Source organism: Trachurus trachurus (assembly GCF_905171665.1).
Source record: "Trachurus trachurus genome assembly, chromosome: 18".
In the NCBI taxonomy this organism is placed as follows: domain Eukaryota; kingdom Metazoa; phylum Chordata; class Actinopteri; order Carangiformes; family Carangidae; genus Trachurus; species Trachurus trachurus.
Genome location: NC_139909.1, coordinates 8,985,289 through 9,005,637, shown reverse-complemented (window position 1 = coordinate 9,005,637; position 20,349 = coordinate 8,985,289). Strand labels below are relative to the sequence as shown.

The following is a 20,349-nucleotide window of genomic DNA, read 5'->3' as shown; positions in this document are numbered from 1 at the left end:
ATAATCACAACTCAAATTCCTTTCACAAATTAACAGTTGTGCACTTTGCCTTAATGATGAGCAGTGGAGGTTGATTCATTGCACAAATCTGAAGTAAAGTTTACAGCACATGGCCAAATGTGCAACAGGTGAAAATTAATTAAATATTAGAACATTATTATGTTTGGTGCTTCAATAAATTGCAGATAACAGTGATGAGGTGTATAAATTATTTGGAAGGTGCTCACACTCACTCAATTTTATTCTTATTTTCTTACCTCAACCAATATTTAGGCCAATATAATCGTGACATATTTAAAAATAATAATAATTTTGAAGATGTTTTTTGATTATTGTTAATGCATTTTATTTGTTTATAATTCAGGCCAATATGTACATAAGAACGTGTATGAAACACATTGATTTCTGATCAGAGTGACTGCTGGCTTCACAGATAAAGACAACAGAATCAACTAAGCCTGGCTGTTAGCCTGGTATGGAGCAGGCTAGCTGCAGAGAATAAATCACCATAGTAACTTGACCAGGATAAAGGTATCCAGCTTTCGAACAACCGACTTGAGGCTAAATTAGGCCAGGATAACCAACATATCCCGGCTTAATCCCATATCTAGGTTTCGAACAACAGGCCCCAGACCAGTCTTCTTATGTATGTTCATTAATATATAGCCTATTTGTTTATGACACTAAGGCCACTGGCCATTTCGTTGTTGTTGTTTTTTTACGGTGACAATAAAGCTTCTATCTATCTATCTATCTATCTATCTATCTATCTATCTATCTATCTATCTATCTATCTATCTATCTATCTATCTATCTATCTATCTATCTATCTATCTATCTATCTATCTATCCATCCATCCATCCATCAATGTGAACCAGCAACCCACTTTGAAAACTAAATATAACTAATCTAACTTCAAAGAATTATGAAGGGGAAAAACCATAAAGTCTACTCTACAAATAATAGCCTAAAGTAAAAACAAATACGGTAAGCCTAAATGAAGAAAAACAACAATTAGGCCCCATTCACATGAAGCGCCTGAAAACGCGTGCAAAACGCCAGCTGGAGCGTTTTGCATGCGTTTTTCAAAGCGCTTCTGAGCCATAGACTGTTCTGAGCTCGTGTCTATGGTCGCGTCTGCCGTTGTTGTGGCCCTACTGGTTTCAAGTTAACTGGTTGCAGATGCAGATGTTTTGCGCTCCCTGAGCAGATTCGTCACAAATTCACAAACATACACAACATATTACCAGCGAGTTTCAAGCCACAATTCACATCTACCGCGGCGAATATGCTGCTGTGAGTGAGCACTAACAGTTACGTACCAGCCACATGGGAAAAAAATAAAGTGGAGAAAAAATAATCTTCACATATTTGCGTGGGTCGGGACTCGATCTCGCTTCAGCAAAACCAATTACACCACTAACCACCTGTCTAGCTCTGTGAGCCACTCAAGCTCACAGATGACAGCCGCGTCACTGCATATCAGTCAATTACGTCACTACATGTAACGTTTTGACTCGAGCTGATCTGAGACAACTGGTTACCATTGAAAATACACAGACAATGCCTCGGTGTTTATTGTTCTCTTTCCTCCAGTCTAATCAACATATTCAGCGCTACACTTCTCTCCGCACAACGCTACGCACCACAACAAAGCCTGTCGTGTTGAGAAAGTGATGAACTAGCTCGGAAATACTGTCAAAATACGCTCAACAATATGTAAACAAAAGCGAAACACTTGAGCCACTGCATGTGTACATGGTTGAAAAGTACTACTTGCATTTAATCACATTACTGTATTGCGAATGTTTTGTGTACTTACATTTCTTTACACTTCTCTACAGATCTTATAAAACGCACAACGTATTTATTGGCGTGCATTAAAAGAAATGTTCACTTCAAGTCGCCGTGGTCGAGGAGGAGGTGAAGTTAGCTCTGAGTCTACCTGTTTCTGCCTGATGCGTTCAAGGGAACAGGGCAGCGTCGGACGTGAGTCGATTGTTTGAAATTTAGATTTCGTGTGTCGACATATTTTATCATTGCCCTTTGTAAAGGTATACTTTTCATTAAAACTAGTTTGACATTCACAAAAAAAACTGACATATCTATGACAGAAAATCATTCTGGACTAATGTTCAAATAGAGATTGATAATTTTCTTGCCATTTAGATCGCCATGGACCCAAAACTGTTTAGTTTGTCAGTTTTTTCTGTGAATCCGTCCGACGCTGCCCTGTTCCCTTGAACGCATCATAGCCACAAGGCAGAAACAGCAGAGGTTAACATCACCTCTTCCGCGAACCACGGCGACTTGAAGTGAACATTTCTTTTAATGCACGCCAATAAATACGTTGTGCGTTTTATAAGATCTGTAGAGAAGTGTAAAGAAATGTAAGTACACAAAACATTCGCAATACAGTAATGTGATTAAATGCAAGTAGTACTTTTCAACCATGTACACATGCAGTGGCTCAAGTGTTTCGCTTTTGTTTACATATTGTTGAGCGTATTTTGACAGTATTTCCGAGCTAGTTCATCACTTTCTCAACACGACAGGCTTTGTTGTGGTGCGTAGCGTTGTGCGGAGAGAAGTGTAGCGCTGAATGTGTTGATTAGACTGGAGGAAAAAGAACAATACACCGAGGCATTGTCCGTGTATTTCAAAGGCAAACCGATGGTAACCAGTTGTCTCAGATCAGCTCGAGTCAAAGCGTTACCTGTAGTGACGTAATTGACTGATATCCAGTGAAGCGGCTGGCACCTGTGAGCTTGAGTGTCTCACAGAGCTAGACAGGTGGTTAGTGGTGTAATTGGTTTTGCTGAAGCGAGATCGAGTCCCGACCCACGCAAATATGTGAAGATTATTTTTTCTCCACTTTATTTTTTTCCCATGTGGCTGGTACGTAACTGTTAGTGCTCACTCACAGCAGCATATTCGCCGCGGTAGATGTGAATTGTGGCTTGAAACTCGCTGGTAATATGTTGTGTATGTTTGTGAATTTGTGACGAATCTGCTCAGGGAGCGCAAAACATCTGCATCTGCAACCAGTTAACTTGAAACCAGTAGGGCCACAACACCGTTACTAAGCAACCCTCTCAGCAGCTTCACTGCTCGATCTGCCTGTCTGTCTGTCAGTTTGAACGGAGGACTCACCGCCGTGTGGAGAGGAGGGAGGCAGGCGAAACGTGAACTCCCTACCTTGTGTCTAATAAAAGTTAAAAATGCGGTTAAATGTACTGGTATCACACTGCTGCTACGGCAGCTATGGAGTAGAGATCCGGTGTTGTGGCCCTACTGGTTTCAAGTTAACTGGTTGCAGATGCAGATGTTTTGCGCTCCCTGAGCAGATTCGTCACAAATTCACAAACATACACAACATATTACCAGCGAGTTTCAAGCCACAATTCACATCTACCGCGGCGAATATGCTGCTGTGAGTGAGCACTAACAGTTACGTACCAGCCACATGGGGAAAAAAATAAAGTGGAGAAAAAATAATCTTCACATATTTGCGTGGGTCGGGACTCGATCTCGCTTCAGCAAAACCAATTACACCACTAAACACCTGTCTAGCTCTGTGAGCCACTCAAGCTCACAGGTGCCAGTCGCTTCACTGGATATCAGTCAATTACGTCACTACAGGTAACGTTTTGACTCGAGCTGATCTGAGACAACTGGTTACCATCGGTTTGCCTTTGAAATACACGGACAATGCCTCGGTGTATTGTTCTTTTTCCTCCAGTCTAATCAACACATTCAGCGCTACACTTCTCTCCGCACAACGCTACGCACCACAACAAAGCCTGTCGTGTTGAGAAAGTGATGAACTAGCTCGGAAATACTGTCAAAATACGCTCAACAATATGTAAACAAAAGCGAAACACTTGAGCCACTGCATGTGTACATGGTTGAAAAGTACTATTTGCATTTAATCACATTACTGTATTGCGAATGTTTTGTGTACTTACATTTCTTTACACTTCTATCTTATAAAACGCACAACGTATTTATTGGCGTGCATTAAAAGAAATGTTCACTTCAAGTCGCCGTGGTTCGCGGAAGAGGTGATGTTAACCTCTGCTGTTTCTGCCTTGTGGCTATGATGCGTTCAAGGGAACAGGGCAGCGTCGGACGGATTCACAGAAAAAACTGACAAACTAAACAGTTTTGGGTCCATGGCGATCTAAATGGCAAGAAAATTATCAATCTCTATTTGAACATTAGTCCAGAATGATTTTCTGTCATAGATATGTCAGTTTTTTTTGTGTATGTCAAACTAGTTTTAATGAAAAGTATACCTTTACAAAGGGCAATGATAAAATATGTCGACACACGAAATCTAAATTTCAAACAATCGACTCACGTCCGACGCTGCCCTGTTCCCTTGAACGCATCAGGCAGAAACAGGTAGACTCAGAGCTAACTTCACCTCCTCCTCGACCACGGCGACTTGAAGTGAACATTTCTTTTAATGCACGCCAATAAATACGTTGTGCGTTTTATAAGATCTGTAGAGAAGTGTAAAGAAATGTAAGTACACAAAACATTCGCAATACAGTAATGTGATTAAATGCAAGTAGTACTTTTCAACCATGTACACATGCAGTGGCTCAAGTGTTTCGCTTTTGTTTACATATTGTTGAGCGTATTTTGACAGTATTTCCGAGCTAGTTCATCACTTTCTCAACACGACAGGCTTTGTTGTGGTGCGTAGCGTTGTGCGGAGAGAAGTGTAGCGCTGAATGTGTTGATTAGACTGGAGGAAAAAGAACAATACACCGAGGCATTGTCCGTGTATTTCAAAGGCAAACCGATGGTAACCAGTTGTCTCAGATCAGCTCGAGTCAAAACGTTACCTGTAGTGACGTAATTGACTGATATCCAGTGAAGCGGCTGGCACCTGTGAGCTTGAGTGGCTCACAGAGCTAGACAGGTGGTTAGTGGTGTAATTGGTTTTGCTGAAGCGAGATCGAGTCCCGACCCACGCAAATATGTGAAGATTATTTTTTCTCCACTTTATTTTTTTTCCCATGTGGCTGGTACGTAACTGTTAGTGCTCACTCACAGCAGCATATTCGCCGCGGTAGATGTGAATTGTGGCTTGAAACTCGCTGGTAATATGTTGTGTATGTTTGTGAATTTGTGACGAATCTGCTCAGGGAGCGCAAAACATCTGCATCTGCAACCAGTTAACTTGAAACCAGTAGGGCCACAACACCGGGGCTGGACCGGGGGAGAACTGAGCTGCCGCTCGCCGAGAGGGAACTGCTGAAAGCGGGCAAGTACTGAGAGCCGGGCTGCTTGTTGCTGCTGGTGAAGCAGGTCCGTGCAGCGGATTCTGATCACATGACACGCGGTGCGCGTGCGGCATTCGAAAAAGTTGAGATATTTTCATCTCGGTGCGCACGGAAAAAAAGGCGCGTCGCACCGCGTGCGCGGCGCGTCGGCGTCGCTTCGGATTTTGCGCGCGCAAGGCGCGCGGTTACATTGAAAACAATGGAAACGCTCGCGCAAAAGACGCTCCATGTGAATGGGCCCTTATGCTTCACGTCTTTGCCTCTTCCATGATGATGAGTTATACGCAACGTGGAACGTGTCCATGACGTAATCGCGCTGCGTCGCTATGTCACATGACTGTTGAAGCGAGCGATACCAGAGCCAGTCTACGACACTTGGATGGTTTCCGTTTCAGCTGTAGCCTACTACTACTACTACTCCCCCGTGGATTTGGTCTCTCTTCCTTGTGTATTGTTTCGGCTGCTCAGTGTTTAGTAGCCTCGTCCCGCGTTAGATTTGGTGCTTTCCTCTGTGTTGAAGCCAACCCGTGATATAGTTTAACTTACTGCGAATACGTCCCCCCAGGGTTTCCCTGGGTTTTTTGAGACCAATAAGGTGTCAAAGGCGGGGGACGGGGGGTAACTTCTATATTATGACCACAATATTTGGTGAATTGGTCTTTCCTGCCGCTACACTATATTATGATATTAACTCTGATAGAAACTATATCTCATTATTTCACTACTTAAATCACAGTAGTATTGATTTGTTGTTAAAACTCAATATAGCTACAGTCCCTGTGTGATGTTCAGGGACAGGTCAGGACAGTCGGTGGACAGACAGAGAGAGCTTTAAGGTTGGTAAGGTTGGTTAAATAAATGACTCGTAACTTAGGGGGAATGGCTGTCTGTACCTGGCTGAACCGCACCACGACACCACATAATCCGCAATCTCTTGTTTATGACAGATAGAACACATGGTATAACATGTAGAATAAATAACGTTATTCACCGCTCAGTATTTTGCTTTCTTACCCGGCTTCGTTGAAAACAAACGCACGTGGCCGTGAGGAGGAGGGAAAACATTGGAAAAAGCGGCCGGACTTCCATAGTTGTTGGTCAAATAGGCTACGATTTAAAAACTGGTTTAGTGGTAAATAAGGTTGTTTGTTCTAACAGAGGATGGTGGTGTTGTTGTTTTTTTTGCCAGCCGTTGCCAGGCACTTCTGGAAACTTACCTCTGAAGAAGTGACGCTTATGGGCGTCGCCTGTGGGCGTTCCCTGCCGAATGTATTTATAAGTGAACCAGAAAGTGTGTCAGTGAGTCAAGATCTGCCTGGACGGAAACACCGCACAAAGATAGATTTTTCTGTGCTAGTGACTGGCTCATAAAGGAGTGACAGAGGAGTGATATCGCTTCATCAGTGGCTGTGAATCTGTCTGGACACATCCCGCGGACCCAGGTGATGAACTTTCGGGGCTTCAACTACACTCTCCTCTGGATCTCTGTCTGCTGGATCCTCGCTGAAGGTAAACAGACACGTTACTTACCTGACTACCATTGTTAACTAGTAACTTAGTAACTCGTGTTTGGACGCTGTTCAAGTTTTCACTGTAATTGAAGCAGAACACCTGAAAACACGTTTCCTGGTGTTGTACCTGTAAATCTGTTGTCGCTTTGTCACGCCCCTTTATAGGCTAAGGTAGGATTAATTATGATGAATTTAGTTATTAAAAGACCCTGTTTGTGGTTCACCACTATGTGTATGGAATATTCATCATATCTAATGGAATTTGTACCTATAAACTAAGAGCATCTTGTTCATTAATCTACCGCAGTGAAGTTAGTTTTAAGTTGGATATTTGACAGACATTCACTCCTTCTCAATACATTAAAAATTCATAGAAAATATAAGATGTGTTCAAATGCAATAAAACAGGTGTGTGTCATAGAGGAGATTTAGGTCTACCATCCTGTGTTGATTTTGAGCCAACATTATTGAGCTATAATGCTCATATTTACAGTATAAATACAAAATTCATGTGACCTGTTGACTCAAAATCAACAGGATGGTAGGGGTAAGCCTCCTCTATGAGACACACCTGTTTTTATTGCATTTAAACACATGTAATATTTTATATGAATTTTTAATGTATTGAGAAGTGGTGGTCATTAATCTCCAGCTTTTCAATTGTTACCTGTTTGTCTTTGGTTAATGGTATTCAGCTGGCTCAAGGGTCTACAGTATTCCCTTTTTCCTTTTATTCTTCTTAATTTTTTGTTCAGACCAGTCAACCAAGGAACTGATATTCAGATGAATCTTGACATATTGAATAAAGGATTAATTTCTTCTGTGAAATATCACAGTTTTCAGCAAACAGGAAACCAGATCTCAGACCACACTCGCTCTTCACAAATTAAAATCTCCCCTTCATGTTGCAGGTCTCATTATCAGGTCGTCTGAGCCAATCGTTGCGGCTCCAGGAGATAACATCATCCTACCATGTCAACTAGATCCTGCAATAGAGGCGCGTAATTTCATTGTGGAGTGGTCAAAGCCCGACTTTGAACCCGACCCCTCAGCGGGTCTGGGTCAGGATCACTATGTGCACCTGTACCGGGGAAGGAGAGAAGTCCTGGACCTGAAGCTCCCATCATACATCAGCAGGACTCAGCTGTTCACAGAGGAGCTGCAGCATGGAAACATATCACTGAAGATCCTGAACGTAACATCTGCAGATGCAGGGAGCTACAAGTGTTTCATCCCAAACCTAAGGGAGCATGCAGTCGTTCAGCTTGTTGTTGGTGAGTACATTTGTTTAGATTTTTTGATCTTTTATTATCATGTTTCTTTTAAAGGGATAGTTTATCTACTCACCCTCATGTCGACTAAGGGCTGGGAGAAGTTTCAGAGTCCTCCGTGCCTTCTCTGAGTTACGGGGGGGTCCGCGCAGCAGTATTTGTCCATATAATGGTTGTGAATGGATACCAACTTTCTTCGTCCAAAAAGACACACCAAAAAACATCCAAATACCTCCATGCTGCTCGTCTGTAATGTCCCTCTGGTATTGAAGCCCGGACATGAGAAATTGTTCTGCCAGTCAGTGCAAATCTCTCAGGAAGAGCAGTGAACTGAGACACTGGGAGCTTCCGCTACAAACAAGCTTAAAATATAGACTTATTTAATTTTTTCCGGAACAATTTCTCTTGTCAGGGTTTCAACACAAGCGGGACATTACAGACGAGCAGTATGGAGGTATTTGGATGTTTATTGGTGTGTCTTTTTGGACAAAGAAAGTTGGTATCCATTGACAACCATTATATGGACAAATACTGCTGTGCGGACCCCCCCGTAACTCAGAGAAGCCACGGAGGACTCTGAAACTTCTCCCAGCCCTTAGTCCACATGAGGGTGAGTAGATAATGAGTGAAATTTCAATTTTGGGTGAACTATCCCTTTAATGCTGTGTTGTAAATGTTTTCAAATCTTTGTTTTTCTAGAAACCAGGACGACAGAGACGCCACTGTACTCTGGAGATCTGCAAACTCCTGATCCAAGAAACAAGACAGAAGATAAAGGTGAGGAAACAGTCTGACTCTGTGAGGACGACTGGAAGAAGACGACATTTCCAGTCATTGTGGTGTTTTGTTCTAGTTTCTGTCCTGTCAGTGACTGTAGCTGTTGTTTCATTCTGTCACAGAAGTTGATCAGACCAGACAAAGGGTTTGGATCGTGCCGGTGGTTTGCTGCTTCTCCTTTGTCCTGACTGTGATCATCATTGGATTCCTGATTAAGCAACAACGTCAGAAACTAACACAAAAACATGTAAGTAAATGAACAAACATTGTTACTTCCTGTTGTGTTGAACTTTTCTGAGATCTATCAGACTAATGACTGAACCTCCGTTCTCTGTTCATCCAGGATGTCGTATAGTGTGATGTCGTCCTGAACACACAGTCTCCAGACTAGGTGCCTTGATTGGATGAACATTTATCATTGCACATTTTCCTTTCCCTGGACCTTCACCATCAGTTTGTGTGAACCCACTAGGAGTGACCAGAAGGAGCCAGATCCTACAAAGTCTTCAGAGTCTTCTAGCTCCTTCTATGGAGAAGTTTTCCTCAGTGTAAGAGGCCGGGTCATGGGAAAGACTCAAAGGTCTCAGACTGGACAGGAGCCAGTTACAACTGTTTTTGCTTTTCTCCATGGACATATTTGGTTATTTGGTTATTTTCCAAAGCTGACCTCGGATCAGAAATGTTCCTGTTTAGCAGCAGGATCGCTGCTGTGAAGTCAAACTTTGCTGCACTGTTAACTTTACCATTCCTGTTCGCTCACATTGCAACTTTAATCCTGAAGCACTTTGATATGATATATATGATATGATATAACTCTGGTTCGGACGTCCGTCCATGTCTGTTGTTTTGTTTTGTCAGTTTTGTTGTGGTACAAGATACGAGGGCGTTTAAATCTCAGTTGTAGTCATAGTTTCAGAGGTGTGACGGCCAGAGTTCATAAAGGTCACACCTAATAGATAATATATGTGTCTGATCTAACACATAACACATATCTGTGACAGAGAGGTTTCTGAACATTTCACAAAAACAACATATCGTAGATCGATATGACAGAACGGAAGTTCAGTTTATTCAGAACTGTAACATGATCAGATTCCTCCAGTTATTCAGACGTTAAGAAAGTGAAGGAGCTGATATTTATCTCTTCAAGGTTGTAACGAGGTTAGATAAAAACTAATGTTTTAAGTTATTTTTTTATATTTTAGGACACTGAGGGTTGTAATTCAATTCAATTCAACATTTTTTTTTATGTCTAAAGACTTGGAATAAGAGTCGACTACCTCAGTTTGTATCGCGTAAATAATGGTTAAGAAGACAGTTACACAGTTAGTGTGGTTGACACTCCTTCTTGTTTTTGTTTATAGATTGAACATTGACAAAGAGTTTCATTTTTAAACACCCCGGTGGTGTTTAGTAACAATTTATTTATTTAGTTTAATTTATTTTTTATTTCTTGCTCCCCGTTCCCAGAACATCTGCTGATAATGTTTCCTTCAGCTGGGCACCTTACCTGTTAGCACCAAAAGATGTTTTTGTTTTGTCTTTGTCAAAAACACTATAAACATGTTCCTAAAAAGTATTCAGAATATAAGCTGAGGAATAAAGCTGATTTAGAAATGACCACAGTGTGTTGATGTCGTTGTGCTTTGACCTTAATGTATCTGTTGTTTTTCTGCATAAATCACGAGTTCACATAAAACCAACAGCTCATGTGCTCAACGCTCGTTCAGTTTCCTGAGTCTTGATCCTCAGTCTCTCTGGAGTCTGAAGCTCTGAAGGACACGTCCACATCTTTAAGCCTTAAACCAAGATGCTTAACTGTCGAAGGAGCCGTTCACAGAGAAATGGATGTGTACACATCCAATCACAACCACATTTGAAACCCCCTCCGTATGTGGTTTGAATCAGATTTGTAAAAATGAAATCTTGGTTGTTCAGACTGAAAAAACAAACTAGATGAAATGGATAGGCTATGGTGAAAGTGAATGTGATACATTCACCTGTTGAACTCTTCTGGACTTACCAAACAATTCTGTTTCTTTCATATTTCATTTTCTGTTTGACTGGTAAAGAAATATTTTAAATTTTCCACATGTGTTTTTTTTTTTTTTAGCCATGACAACAAACCCAAACAAGCTTTGCCCACTTCAGAAGGTCAAGCCTTTGTGGCCCGGCCCAACCTGAGATTGTCTGTGTGCTTTATTCAACCGCCTAAATCAAAGTCTTTGTGAAGAGAAGTTAAAGCAGAAGTAAGTGGTCCGGTCGTTTTCGCTAATGCTGCGTTCCAGGCAGGCTTTTGAAATCGTAAATTACAGCTTCAAGTCACAACTTACGACTTTGTAGCGTTCCAGGCAACCCACTCGTGTTTTTCCGACCTGTTTTACTGGTGAAAGTCACTATAACGGCCACTCGTAACTTCCGACCGGTGAACTCGTACCAGATCGAACTGGTACGACTTGCTTTAAGTTTATCCCAGTTACTTGGTACTGCTCTACTTTGGGACGCCACGGTCATGGCTTCTGCTGCTTGTATCTCAGCGACGCGAGATACAAGGAACCTCTTGTATCTCAGCAACACCGTTAAAAACAACACTAAAAACAGACACCAGTTATTTATTATATTTAACCACTAAAATAGATGGTAACATGACACAGACAACGTGATGTGCCGCATGATCTTTTCCTTCCTTTTTTTAAATATGTTTTTTGGGCATTTTTTTTCCGACAAAATGGGGAGGCAGATAGAGAGGGAATGACAGTGGCAGTAAAGGGCCGCCCAATGTGGGATTTGAACTATAGCCTCTGCATATGGTTTCAAATTGGAGACAATTAATCAACAGAAAAAAACAACATCTGTATTAAACATGAGTATTTCTCAAGCACAAACATTGATTTAAACGTTTAAAACTCTAGTTTTTTTTCTTGTGTAACAGTAAATGTTTATTTTATGAACAATTCATGGCATATTTTGACCAAACAACCAGACATCATGGCCGTTGATCAGTTCAGTGTGTAGACTCCAAGAGGATCGGAAGTAAATGTGATGAGTCTGAATGCATGAATATCAGATTTGTGACTGTTAGGGAGAAAATCTGAGGCGATGCAGGAAGAAGAAGAAGAAGATTATAGCTGCTGCGCAGCGATGGGTTGGGTCCGGGCTACTTTTGGGCAAATTTAGGCAATTCTGAGCAACAAACAGGAGAATAGGAAGACAAGACAGTTGACCTTATAATGTCCAATTTGCATCAGTTGAGGATTGAACCCACAACCTCGGGAACCATAGACCTGTGTCTATCGCACTGAGCTAATTGACAAGAGGCAGATCAACAGTGGCTTCACAAATTGAGTAAGCCATTCACTGTCGTGTAGGCAGATTTGAAACCACAGTAAAAAGAAAAATCTGTTTTTGAGGTAAAATAATAATATGTATTTGTCAAACACCTACTATGAGTCTAAGATGTTAGGAGCCTTTGCACATGGTCCAGTCCAAGCTATTTGGATTTTTAAACTTAGAGGCTTTCTGTGACGCAACAATTAGGACAATTGTCTTGTATTTCATGTGGAGGACATCTGACATTTTGATCTGTCATCATCATCATCCCCCTTGCTGGGTCTCGAACTCACAACCTCTGACACCAAGAACCAGCTCCTAACTCGCTGAGCTAATTATCTGGTAGTGAGACCTGCTGTGTAGCTTCATTTATCGACTCAGGGGGTCAATGCCCGGGCAGCTGTTGTGATGAAATGGTCAAAAGTCAGAAATTCAGTCATCTAAACAAAAATCTGATAATACATAAATTGCATCTTGACAGCATGGAAATGTTGGTGATTTGTTTTTAATGATAAGTGTTTTGCTTCATAAGAGAAAATCTGATGTTTAAAAATTCCACTCTCACATTGACTGCAGTTGTTCCCATGAGAGCAGAATTCAAAATGTTCTAGAAAATTCAGTTTTTGAATTAAAATTCTGATATTTGCTAAACTTCATCAACCATGACTCCAGAATATTCTCAGTTTTTTTCAGGAAGTTTGAAAATGTATTTAGCAAGAATTTGATGGTATATGTTTACAGTACCGTTTACAGTCAAACGTTTTCATGCACTGTAGGCTCAATTTTTGCTTAATCAAGAATCCGAGAAACAAGTTTTGTGGAGGACGGTCTGGAGATGCTCTGTAGCAAGTTGGGTGTCAATTGAGCAAAAATTGTGGGAGGAGATACATTTTAAAAGTTTTACAGTTATTGAAAAAAACAGAGTGATGGACTTCATAATTTGTAATGAGTTTAAGTGGACAAAAGTTTCAGCAGTATTGAGGCTAAAGTTTTTAAATTTAAACACTTATTGTGCCCGCCCTAGGAGGGGGGGCACATGTCCTTGGAGTTGAGTGAATCTGGCATGGGACTGAACCTTTGTGCAAAGTTTGGTGAGTTTTCGCCCATGGGAAGTATGACTTCCTTGGAAGAAGAAAGAAAGAAAGAAAGAAAGAAAGAAAGAAAGAAAGAAAGAAAGAAAGAAAGAAAGAAAGAAAGAAGAATTCCTAGGAATACAATAGTGTCCTGTCAGCTGCGCTGCCCGGACCCTAACAAATAGATACAATCTGGATATGATGAAAGTGAATGTGATGACACCTTGCACTCTTCTGGATTTTACCAAACAATTCTGTTTCTTTCATCTTTCATTTTCTGTTAGACTGGTAAAGAAATATTATAACATTTCCACGAAATATTAAAAAATTTCCACGTCCTTCTATTTTTGAGCCATGACAACAAACCCAAACAAGCTTCGTCCCGCTTCAGAAGGTCAAGCCTTTGTGGGCCGGCCCAACCTGAATCAAGATAAGATCTCAGGTCTTTGTGAGGAGAAGTTAAGTTCATCACAGTTGCTAGGTAACCTACTGACTTTTGGACGCCACGCTCATGGCTTTTACTGCTTGTATCTCAGCGACGCCTTTTAAAACTAAAGTTGCCACAACACTGAAAAAGACGCAAGCATGAACTGTATAAAGTAAAGTTCATGCTTTGTCATCCATCCAACCAGACATTCAGCTGACAGTCAGCAGGTATAAAATAGACAGAGACATGACAGACAATGTGATGTGCTGCATGTGTTTTTCTTCTCTTTTTTTTAAGAGAGAGAGGGAATGGCAGTGACAGAGACAAAACAATTAATCAACAGAAAAAAACACCTGTATTAAACATGAATAGCCTATTTCTCAAGCACAAACATTGATTTAACTTTTAAAAAATGCTACTATCCCTTTAAACCACAAAAGACTGCACAGGAGATTGAAATTCTTCTACAACAGTGACCGCCACTTTGTTTCTTTATTCTTTATTCAACTTAATTTATAAAGCGCATTTCATTCACAAGGCAGACTCAATGTGCTTCACAACAGGTAGCCTGTGCATAGTTACAGTAAAAACCAATCATGAAAAATCAATTTGAAATCAATCGGAGAGTGTGAGTGCAGGTAAATGTGAATTTTATAGCTGTTTTATGTGAGTTTTTTTTTTTTTTTTTAACGTGGGGTTTGAGTTGGTGTTTGTCTAACTGTTCAGAGCCCAAACTGGTGACAATTTTCTGCCCTTGTGATAGACAATAAAGTTTTTTTAATTGAATTGAATAGAATTAAACATTCATACAGTATGTAGCCATCTTCACCACATACACACTTAAACTCACAAATGCACACACAACCACACATGCACCAACTCAACAGAACGCTGTCGAAAACAGATAGAAAAAGATTATAGAAACAAGTAAAGAAGATAGAGAAAAGAGTTATCTCCCATGTCCATTAAGAAACTTTGTGCTGTGGCTGTGGCTCTATCTAGTGATGAACAACACACACAGGTGTCACCCAGAAGTTTGTACACATCCTCCAACTTGAGTGAATATTAGAAGTCCAGTTGGGTTGTTTTTCAGCCGCATTATTGAGTTTATTTAGAAACATGCAAATGCACAGACTGTAGCCTGCAGTTCAGCCTTAAATATGAAATAACAATAGCTAACCCAGAGGTCTTTGTCACTCTGACTATAGACTATTTGGAAATGCATCAATCAATCATGTTACAGTGGAGCATTACCATCTCTACTTTAATTTTTAATGCAACAGCCTCTTGTTGGTGTATCCACACACACACGCACACACGCACGCACTCACACACACACACACACACACACACCCACACACACGCTACAGTCTCCTCAGTCCCATCGAAAATAGAAGCATGATGACGTGTTTTCTGGTCGCATTCCAATATGACTCACGAGCAGCGGTGTTTCCCCGTGTTTCCCCGTGACGTGGTGACTCACTGTCACATGAGCTTAGAGTTTTTTCTTTTTTTCTTTTTTAGTTCCGACTGTACAGTGTCGCCACACGGGGCCGCCATCTTGCGTCGGTCCTCCCCCTCCCTCAGAGCATTAGGCCTGGTCTACTCCTATAATAACCACAACCTGCTCAGTTGTTGACCGAGTTTCAAACGGTTTGGTTTGTTATGACGTCAGAAATGCAGTTATGATACTGGACAGGCTGCCTACATACACATAATGTTAACCATGTAGCCAACTTTTACAGTAGATGCTAGTTAAAATAATCTGTTCAAATTTTCACTGAGTTATGAGTAGTTTTTGGTAACCCTTTAATTTACAGGCCGCTAATTATGTGATAAGAAATCATTGTAGGCCTATCATAATGTCTAGAAATAACGGTCAATTGCAAGGACTTGAACATTGAAACTTGAAAAACATGACATTATGAAATTGGTTGCTATTTCTAGGGCATTTCTTGACAACAGTACACAATTAATTGTTATTTCTTGACACTATTGCATAACCTAATTAACGAATTAAATGGTAGGATAGGCCTACCTAGTTTCAGAGCAGTGCAGAACGGACCGACGCATGATGGCCGCCCGAGTCACGTCTGCGCATAGTCAGATCTATGAGTCAGATCTATGAGTCAGATCCTGTCCTTCTTCAGGAGCTGGACATGTCCGGACTAAACACGCAGTCTTCGGTGTTAACCCACGGTGATAGATGATGTTGAGGGGCTTCACGCATAAATCCCCCATTTGGACTTTTATCCTGATCTTTTGGACTGTCTGTGAAGGTAAACGGACACCAACACCGGACACATTGTGTAGCCTAGTAGCCTATAAAGGCAGATAAAGAAGTGCACGTGACACAACTTTTACAACTTTGTAAGATGTTTACAGGCTACTTAAAACTCCTTAACTAGCGACGTGTTGTTTTAAAGTTTCCACATTCACTAGATGATTAAATTGACATTGACATTGTTGACATTAAATAGCTGTAGTACTACTAGTGGTCTATTTATAGCTCTGTGAATCAGTAGAAGTCACTCATTGAGGCTATCACAATCTTTGTTGACACATTGCAGTTTCATTGGCTGATTTCACCCAACGGGTTCAGTATATTGCTGAACCATCTGATACAAATCCTAATACAGTATGTAAATTTCCAATAGTAGCCTATCAGTCGCTGTTAAGTAAATAAACCTACTGAGTGTTTTTTCTCTGTTGGATTGACCATATTCCACATGATCAATGTCTATTCATCCAGGTCATCGTTCTTTTCTGGGCAAATTGAATTGTAGGCAACTGGACTTGTATTAAGACGTTTTGCCTCTTGTCCAGGGGGCTTCATCAGTTTGTATGCAAGTCTCACTAGTCCGCACTAGTTAGACAAAGACAGTGGAGTAGGACCCAGTATTTAACCTCTGTGGGAGTGGTCACCAGAGTACCTGTGGGTGTGTTTACAAAGGTTCTGGTTTCACTTGACCATTGTTGGGGTCCACTGTGACAGTCGTTCTCTCTATAGGCTATCTAGGCTAAGGTAGTCTTAATTATGACAAATTTAGTTATTAAAAGACCCTGTTTGCGGTTCACCACTAGGTGTATGGAAAATGTTCAATAATCTCTGACGAACTTTGACGCTGAAAAGAACCAGTTGATTTTCAGCCGAGTTCTGGATAGACTCTTAAGTGTTAAGATCTTTATTAACGTTGACATGGAGGATATTGATCTTCTTGGAATATATTTTCTAAGTTGTTTAGTTTATTCAGCTTGAGGATTCAGCCATGATATTTAATGGAATTTGGACCTATAAACTAGGAGCATCAAATCTTGTTCATTAAAGGGATAGTTCACCCAAAATTGAAATTTCACTCATTATCTACTCACCCTCATGTCGACTTAAGGGTTGGGAGAAGTTTCAGAGTCCTCCGTGGCTTCTCTGAGTTACAGGGGGTCTCGGTGTAGCAGTGCATGTCCATATAACGGTTGTCAATGAATACCAACTGTCTTCGTAACAAAAAGACACACCAAAAAACATCCAAATACCTCCATGCTGCTCGTATGTAATGTCCGTCTTGTATTGAAGCCCCGAAATGCGAAATTGTCCCGAAAAAAATTAAATAAGTCTATATTTCAAGCTTGTTTATAGCGGAAGCTCCTCTTCCCGGTTCATCAAATTTGGACGAACCAGGGTCCGTCCTCTTCCCAGTTCGTCCAAATTTGACGAACCGGGAAGTGGAGCTTCAGCTACAAAACAAGCTTGAAATATAGACTTATTCAATTTTTTCTTCAATACTTCAATACAAGACGGACATTACATACGAGCAGCATGGAGGTATTTGGATGTTTTTTGGTGTGTCTTTTTGTTACGAAGACAGTTGGTATCCATTTGCAACCGTTATATGGACATGCACTGCTACGCCGAGACCCCCTGTAACTCAGAGAAGCCACGGAGGACTCTGAAACTTCTCCCAGCCCTTAGTCCACATGAGGGTGAGGAGATAATGAGTGAAATTTCAATTTTGGGTGAACTATCCCTTTAATCTCCAGCTTTTCAATTGTTCCCTGCTTGTCTGTGGTTCATGGTATTCAGCTGGCTCAAGGGTCAATTTTGCTCTTCACAAATTAAAATTTCCCCCTCATGTTGCAGGTCTCATTATCAGGTCGTCTGAGCCAGTCGTTGCTGCTCCAGGAGATAACGTCATACTACCGTGTCAACTGGATCCTGCAAAAGAGCCACATAATTTAATTGTGGAGTGGACAAAACCCGACTTTGAACCCTCAGGGGGTCTGGGTCAGGATCACTATGTGCACCTTTACCGGCAAGGGAGAGAGAACCCAGACATGAAGCTCCCGTCGTACATCAGCAGGACTCAGCTGTTCACAGAGGAGCTGCAGCGTGGAAACATGTCACTGAAGATCCTGAACGTAACATCTGCAGATGCAGGGAGATACAAGTGTTTCATCCCAAATATAGGGGAGTATGCAGATGTTCAGCTTGTTGTTGGTGAGTACATTTGTTTACATTTTTAGTTTTTGATCTTTTATTATCATGTTTCTTTTAATGTTGTATTGTAAATGTTTGCAACTCTTTGTTTTCCAGACCCAGACTTCAAAACCAGGACGACAGAGACGCCACCGTACTCTGGAGATCTGCAAACTCCTGATCCCAGAGACAAGACGGAAGATAAAGGTGAGTGTATTTGCCTTCTTTCCATCCCAATGATTAAAAAAAAGGTCACGGTGGCTGGTCCTCGGTGTTCGGGCGCGTGCATGTGCAATTAAACAATGAGTGCCCAAAACAAGGTTTCAATGATAAAAAACAACAACATTTATTAACAACAAAATAAATACCTCTTCCATGTAGCTGCAGGCAGGACACGAATGGCACATCAACACGGTCAAAAACTGTTTGCCTTTGACCAGATACTAATTGTCCTTGGTTTAAATCACCTCCGTGACCCGAAGTGCAATAAACCCTCAACAAATGCTCATTACATTTATTGTATCGAACATTTGTTGAGCCATACATTACTTATTGCATAGAGGTCTGGGGGCATGCGTATAAAACAATTACAAAACCAATTTTCATATTACAAAAGAGAGCAATAAGGATCATCAACAGGGCCGATTATCGAGACTCAACAAACACATTTTTCATAAACCTACAGATCTTGAAATTTAATGATCTTGTGGACTATAAAACTGCTCAAATGATGTATAAAGTAAATAAATAATAATCTGCTTCCAGATGGTGTCCAGAGGATGTTTCAGACCCGAACCAGTAGATATGAACTAAGAGGGACTCATGTGTATACAAAAGCAAAAGTACGAACAAATGTGAAACAAAGATGTATTAATCAATTACAGGAGTCAATCTATGGAATAATCTAGAATTAGAAATCAAACTGTGCAACACACTTAATAGATTCAAAAAATTATTTAAAAATAATATTATTATTAAATATAAAACTGATTTATAAATACCAGTGTGCTTATAAACTGCTGTATGTAGAATATGCTGGTTTTTTTCTTTTTCTTTTTGTTGTTGCTCTGTAAAAATTGTTTTAAATTGAGTGAACGGAAAATGTTAATTTAAGAAGGGTAGGCAAAATAAGCTGATGCTTCAGCCTACACCTTTTCGGTCAAAGTAAATTGATTTGCTTGTTGTTGTTTTTTGTTCTGATTTGTTTTGTTTTGTATTTATACCTCTATATTTGTCTATTGTATTTGTTTTTATGAGACCGAAATAAACAATAAACAACAACAAACAACAACCCTGCCACCAACAAAACACCAGAATAAAAGCTAGAATAGCTCCTGCAGTGAGGAAACTCCTTCAGTCAATGTTTCTGTCCTGTCAGTGACTGTAGCTGTCGTCGGTGTTTCATTCAGTCACAGGAGTTGATCAGACCAGACACAGGGTTTGGATCCTGCCGGTGGTTTGCTGCTCGTTGGTCCTGACTGTTGTTGTTGTCGTTGGATTCCTGATTAAGCAACAACGTCAAAAACAAACACAGAAACATGTAAGTAAATGAACAAACATTGTTACTTCCTGTTGTGTCAAACTTTTCTGAGCTCTATCAGACCAATGACTGAACCTCTGTTCTCTGTTCATCCAGGATGTCGTATAGTGTGATGTTGCCCTGGACACACATTCTCCAGACTCGATGCCTTAACTTGTCTCCATGGACACATCTGGTTCATATTTTCCAAAGCTGAACTCGGATCAGAAATGTTCTTGTTTAGCAGCAGGACCGCTGCTGTCAGGTCAACATATAGTTATTTACACCATGTATTTATCCCATGCAGCCGCGGCCTCCTCTCCTCCTCCTGCGCTCTGGGAGTGGACAATATGACGGAGAGATGGTGGTGATTAAATATAGAGAAGGAATTTTGATTTTGAATTTTCAGTTAAATTCTAAGAAGATGTTTCTGAAACACCAGTCCGATGCAAAATAAGGGCGCTGTTGAATTAAATCACCGTGGCAACATGGATCTAACCGTTCACAACATAATCGTTTTTCTCACTCTACATTTCCTGAGTCTGACTTCAGTTCACCACCACACCGTCTGTGTCGCCAATTCCCCTTTTCCTCAGAGTTTGCTTAGGGCTGCGCACATTCTCCCGTCAAGATTGTTTTTTATAGATCACAACCTCGGCGTGGAAAGTCACG

General features: G+C 40.8%; 1 protein-coding gene across 1 annotated transcript; it reads left to right on the top strand.

The window, feature by feature from the left end:
* Nucleotides 1-6,620: 6,620 nt before the first annotated feature.
* LOC311001848 (myelin-oligodendrocyte glycoprotein-like) lies at nt 6,621-19,806 on the top strand (the record flags this gene model as incomplete). Its single annotated transcript, XM_083993027.1, has 5 exons — nt 6,621-6,807; nt 7,721-8,083; nt 18,276-18,365; nt 19,574-19,698; nt 19,795-19,806. Exons 1-5 carry the CDS (start codon nt 6,744-6,746, stop codon nt 19,804-19,806), a joined length of 654 nt encoding a protein of 217 aa, XP_083849153.1. The 5' UTR covers nt 6,621-6,743.
* Nucleotides 19,807-20,349: the final 543 nt, after the last annotated feature.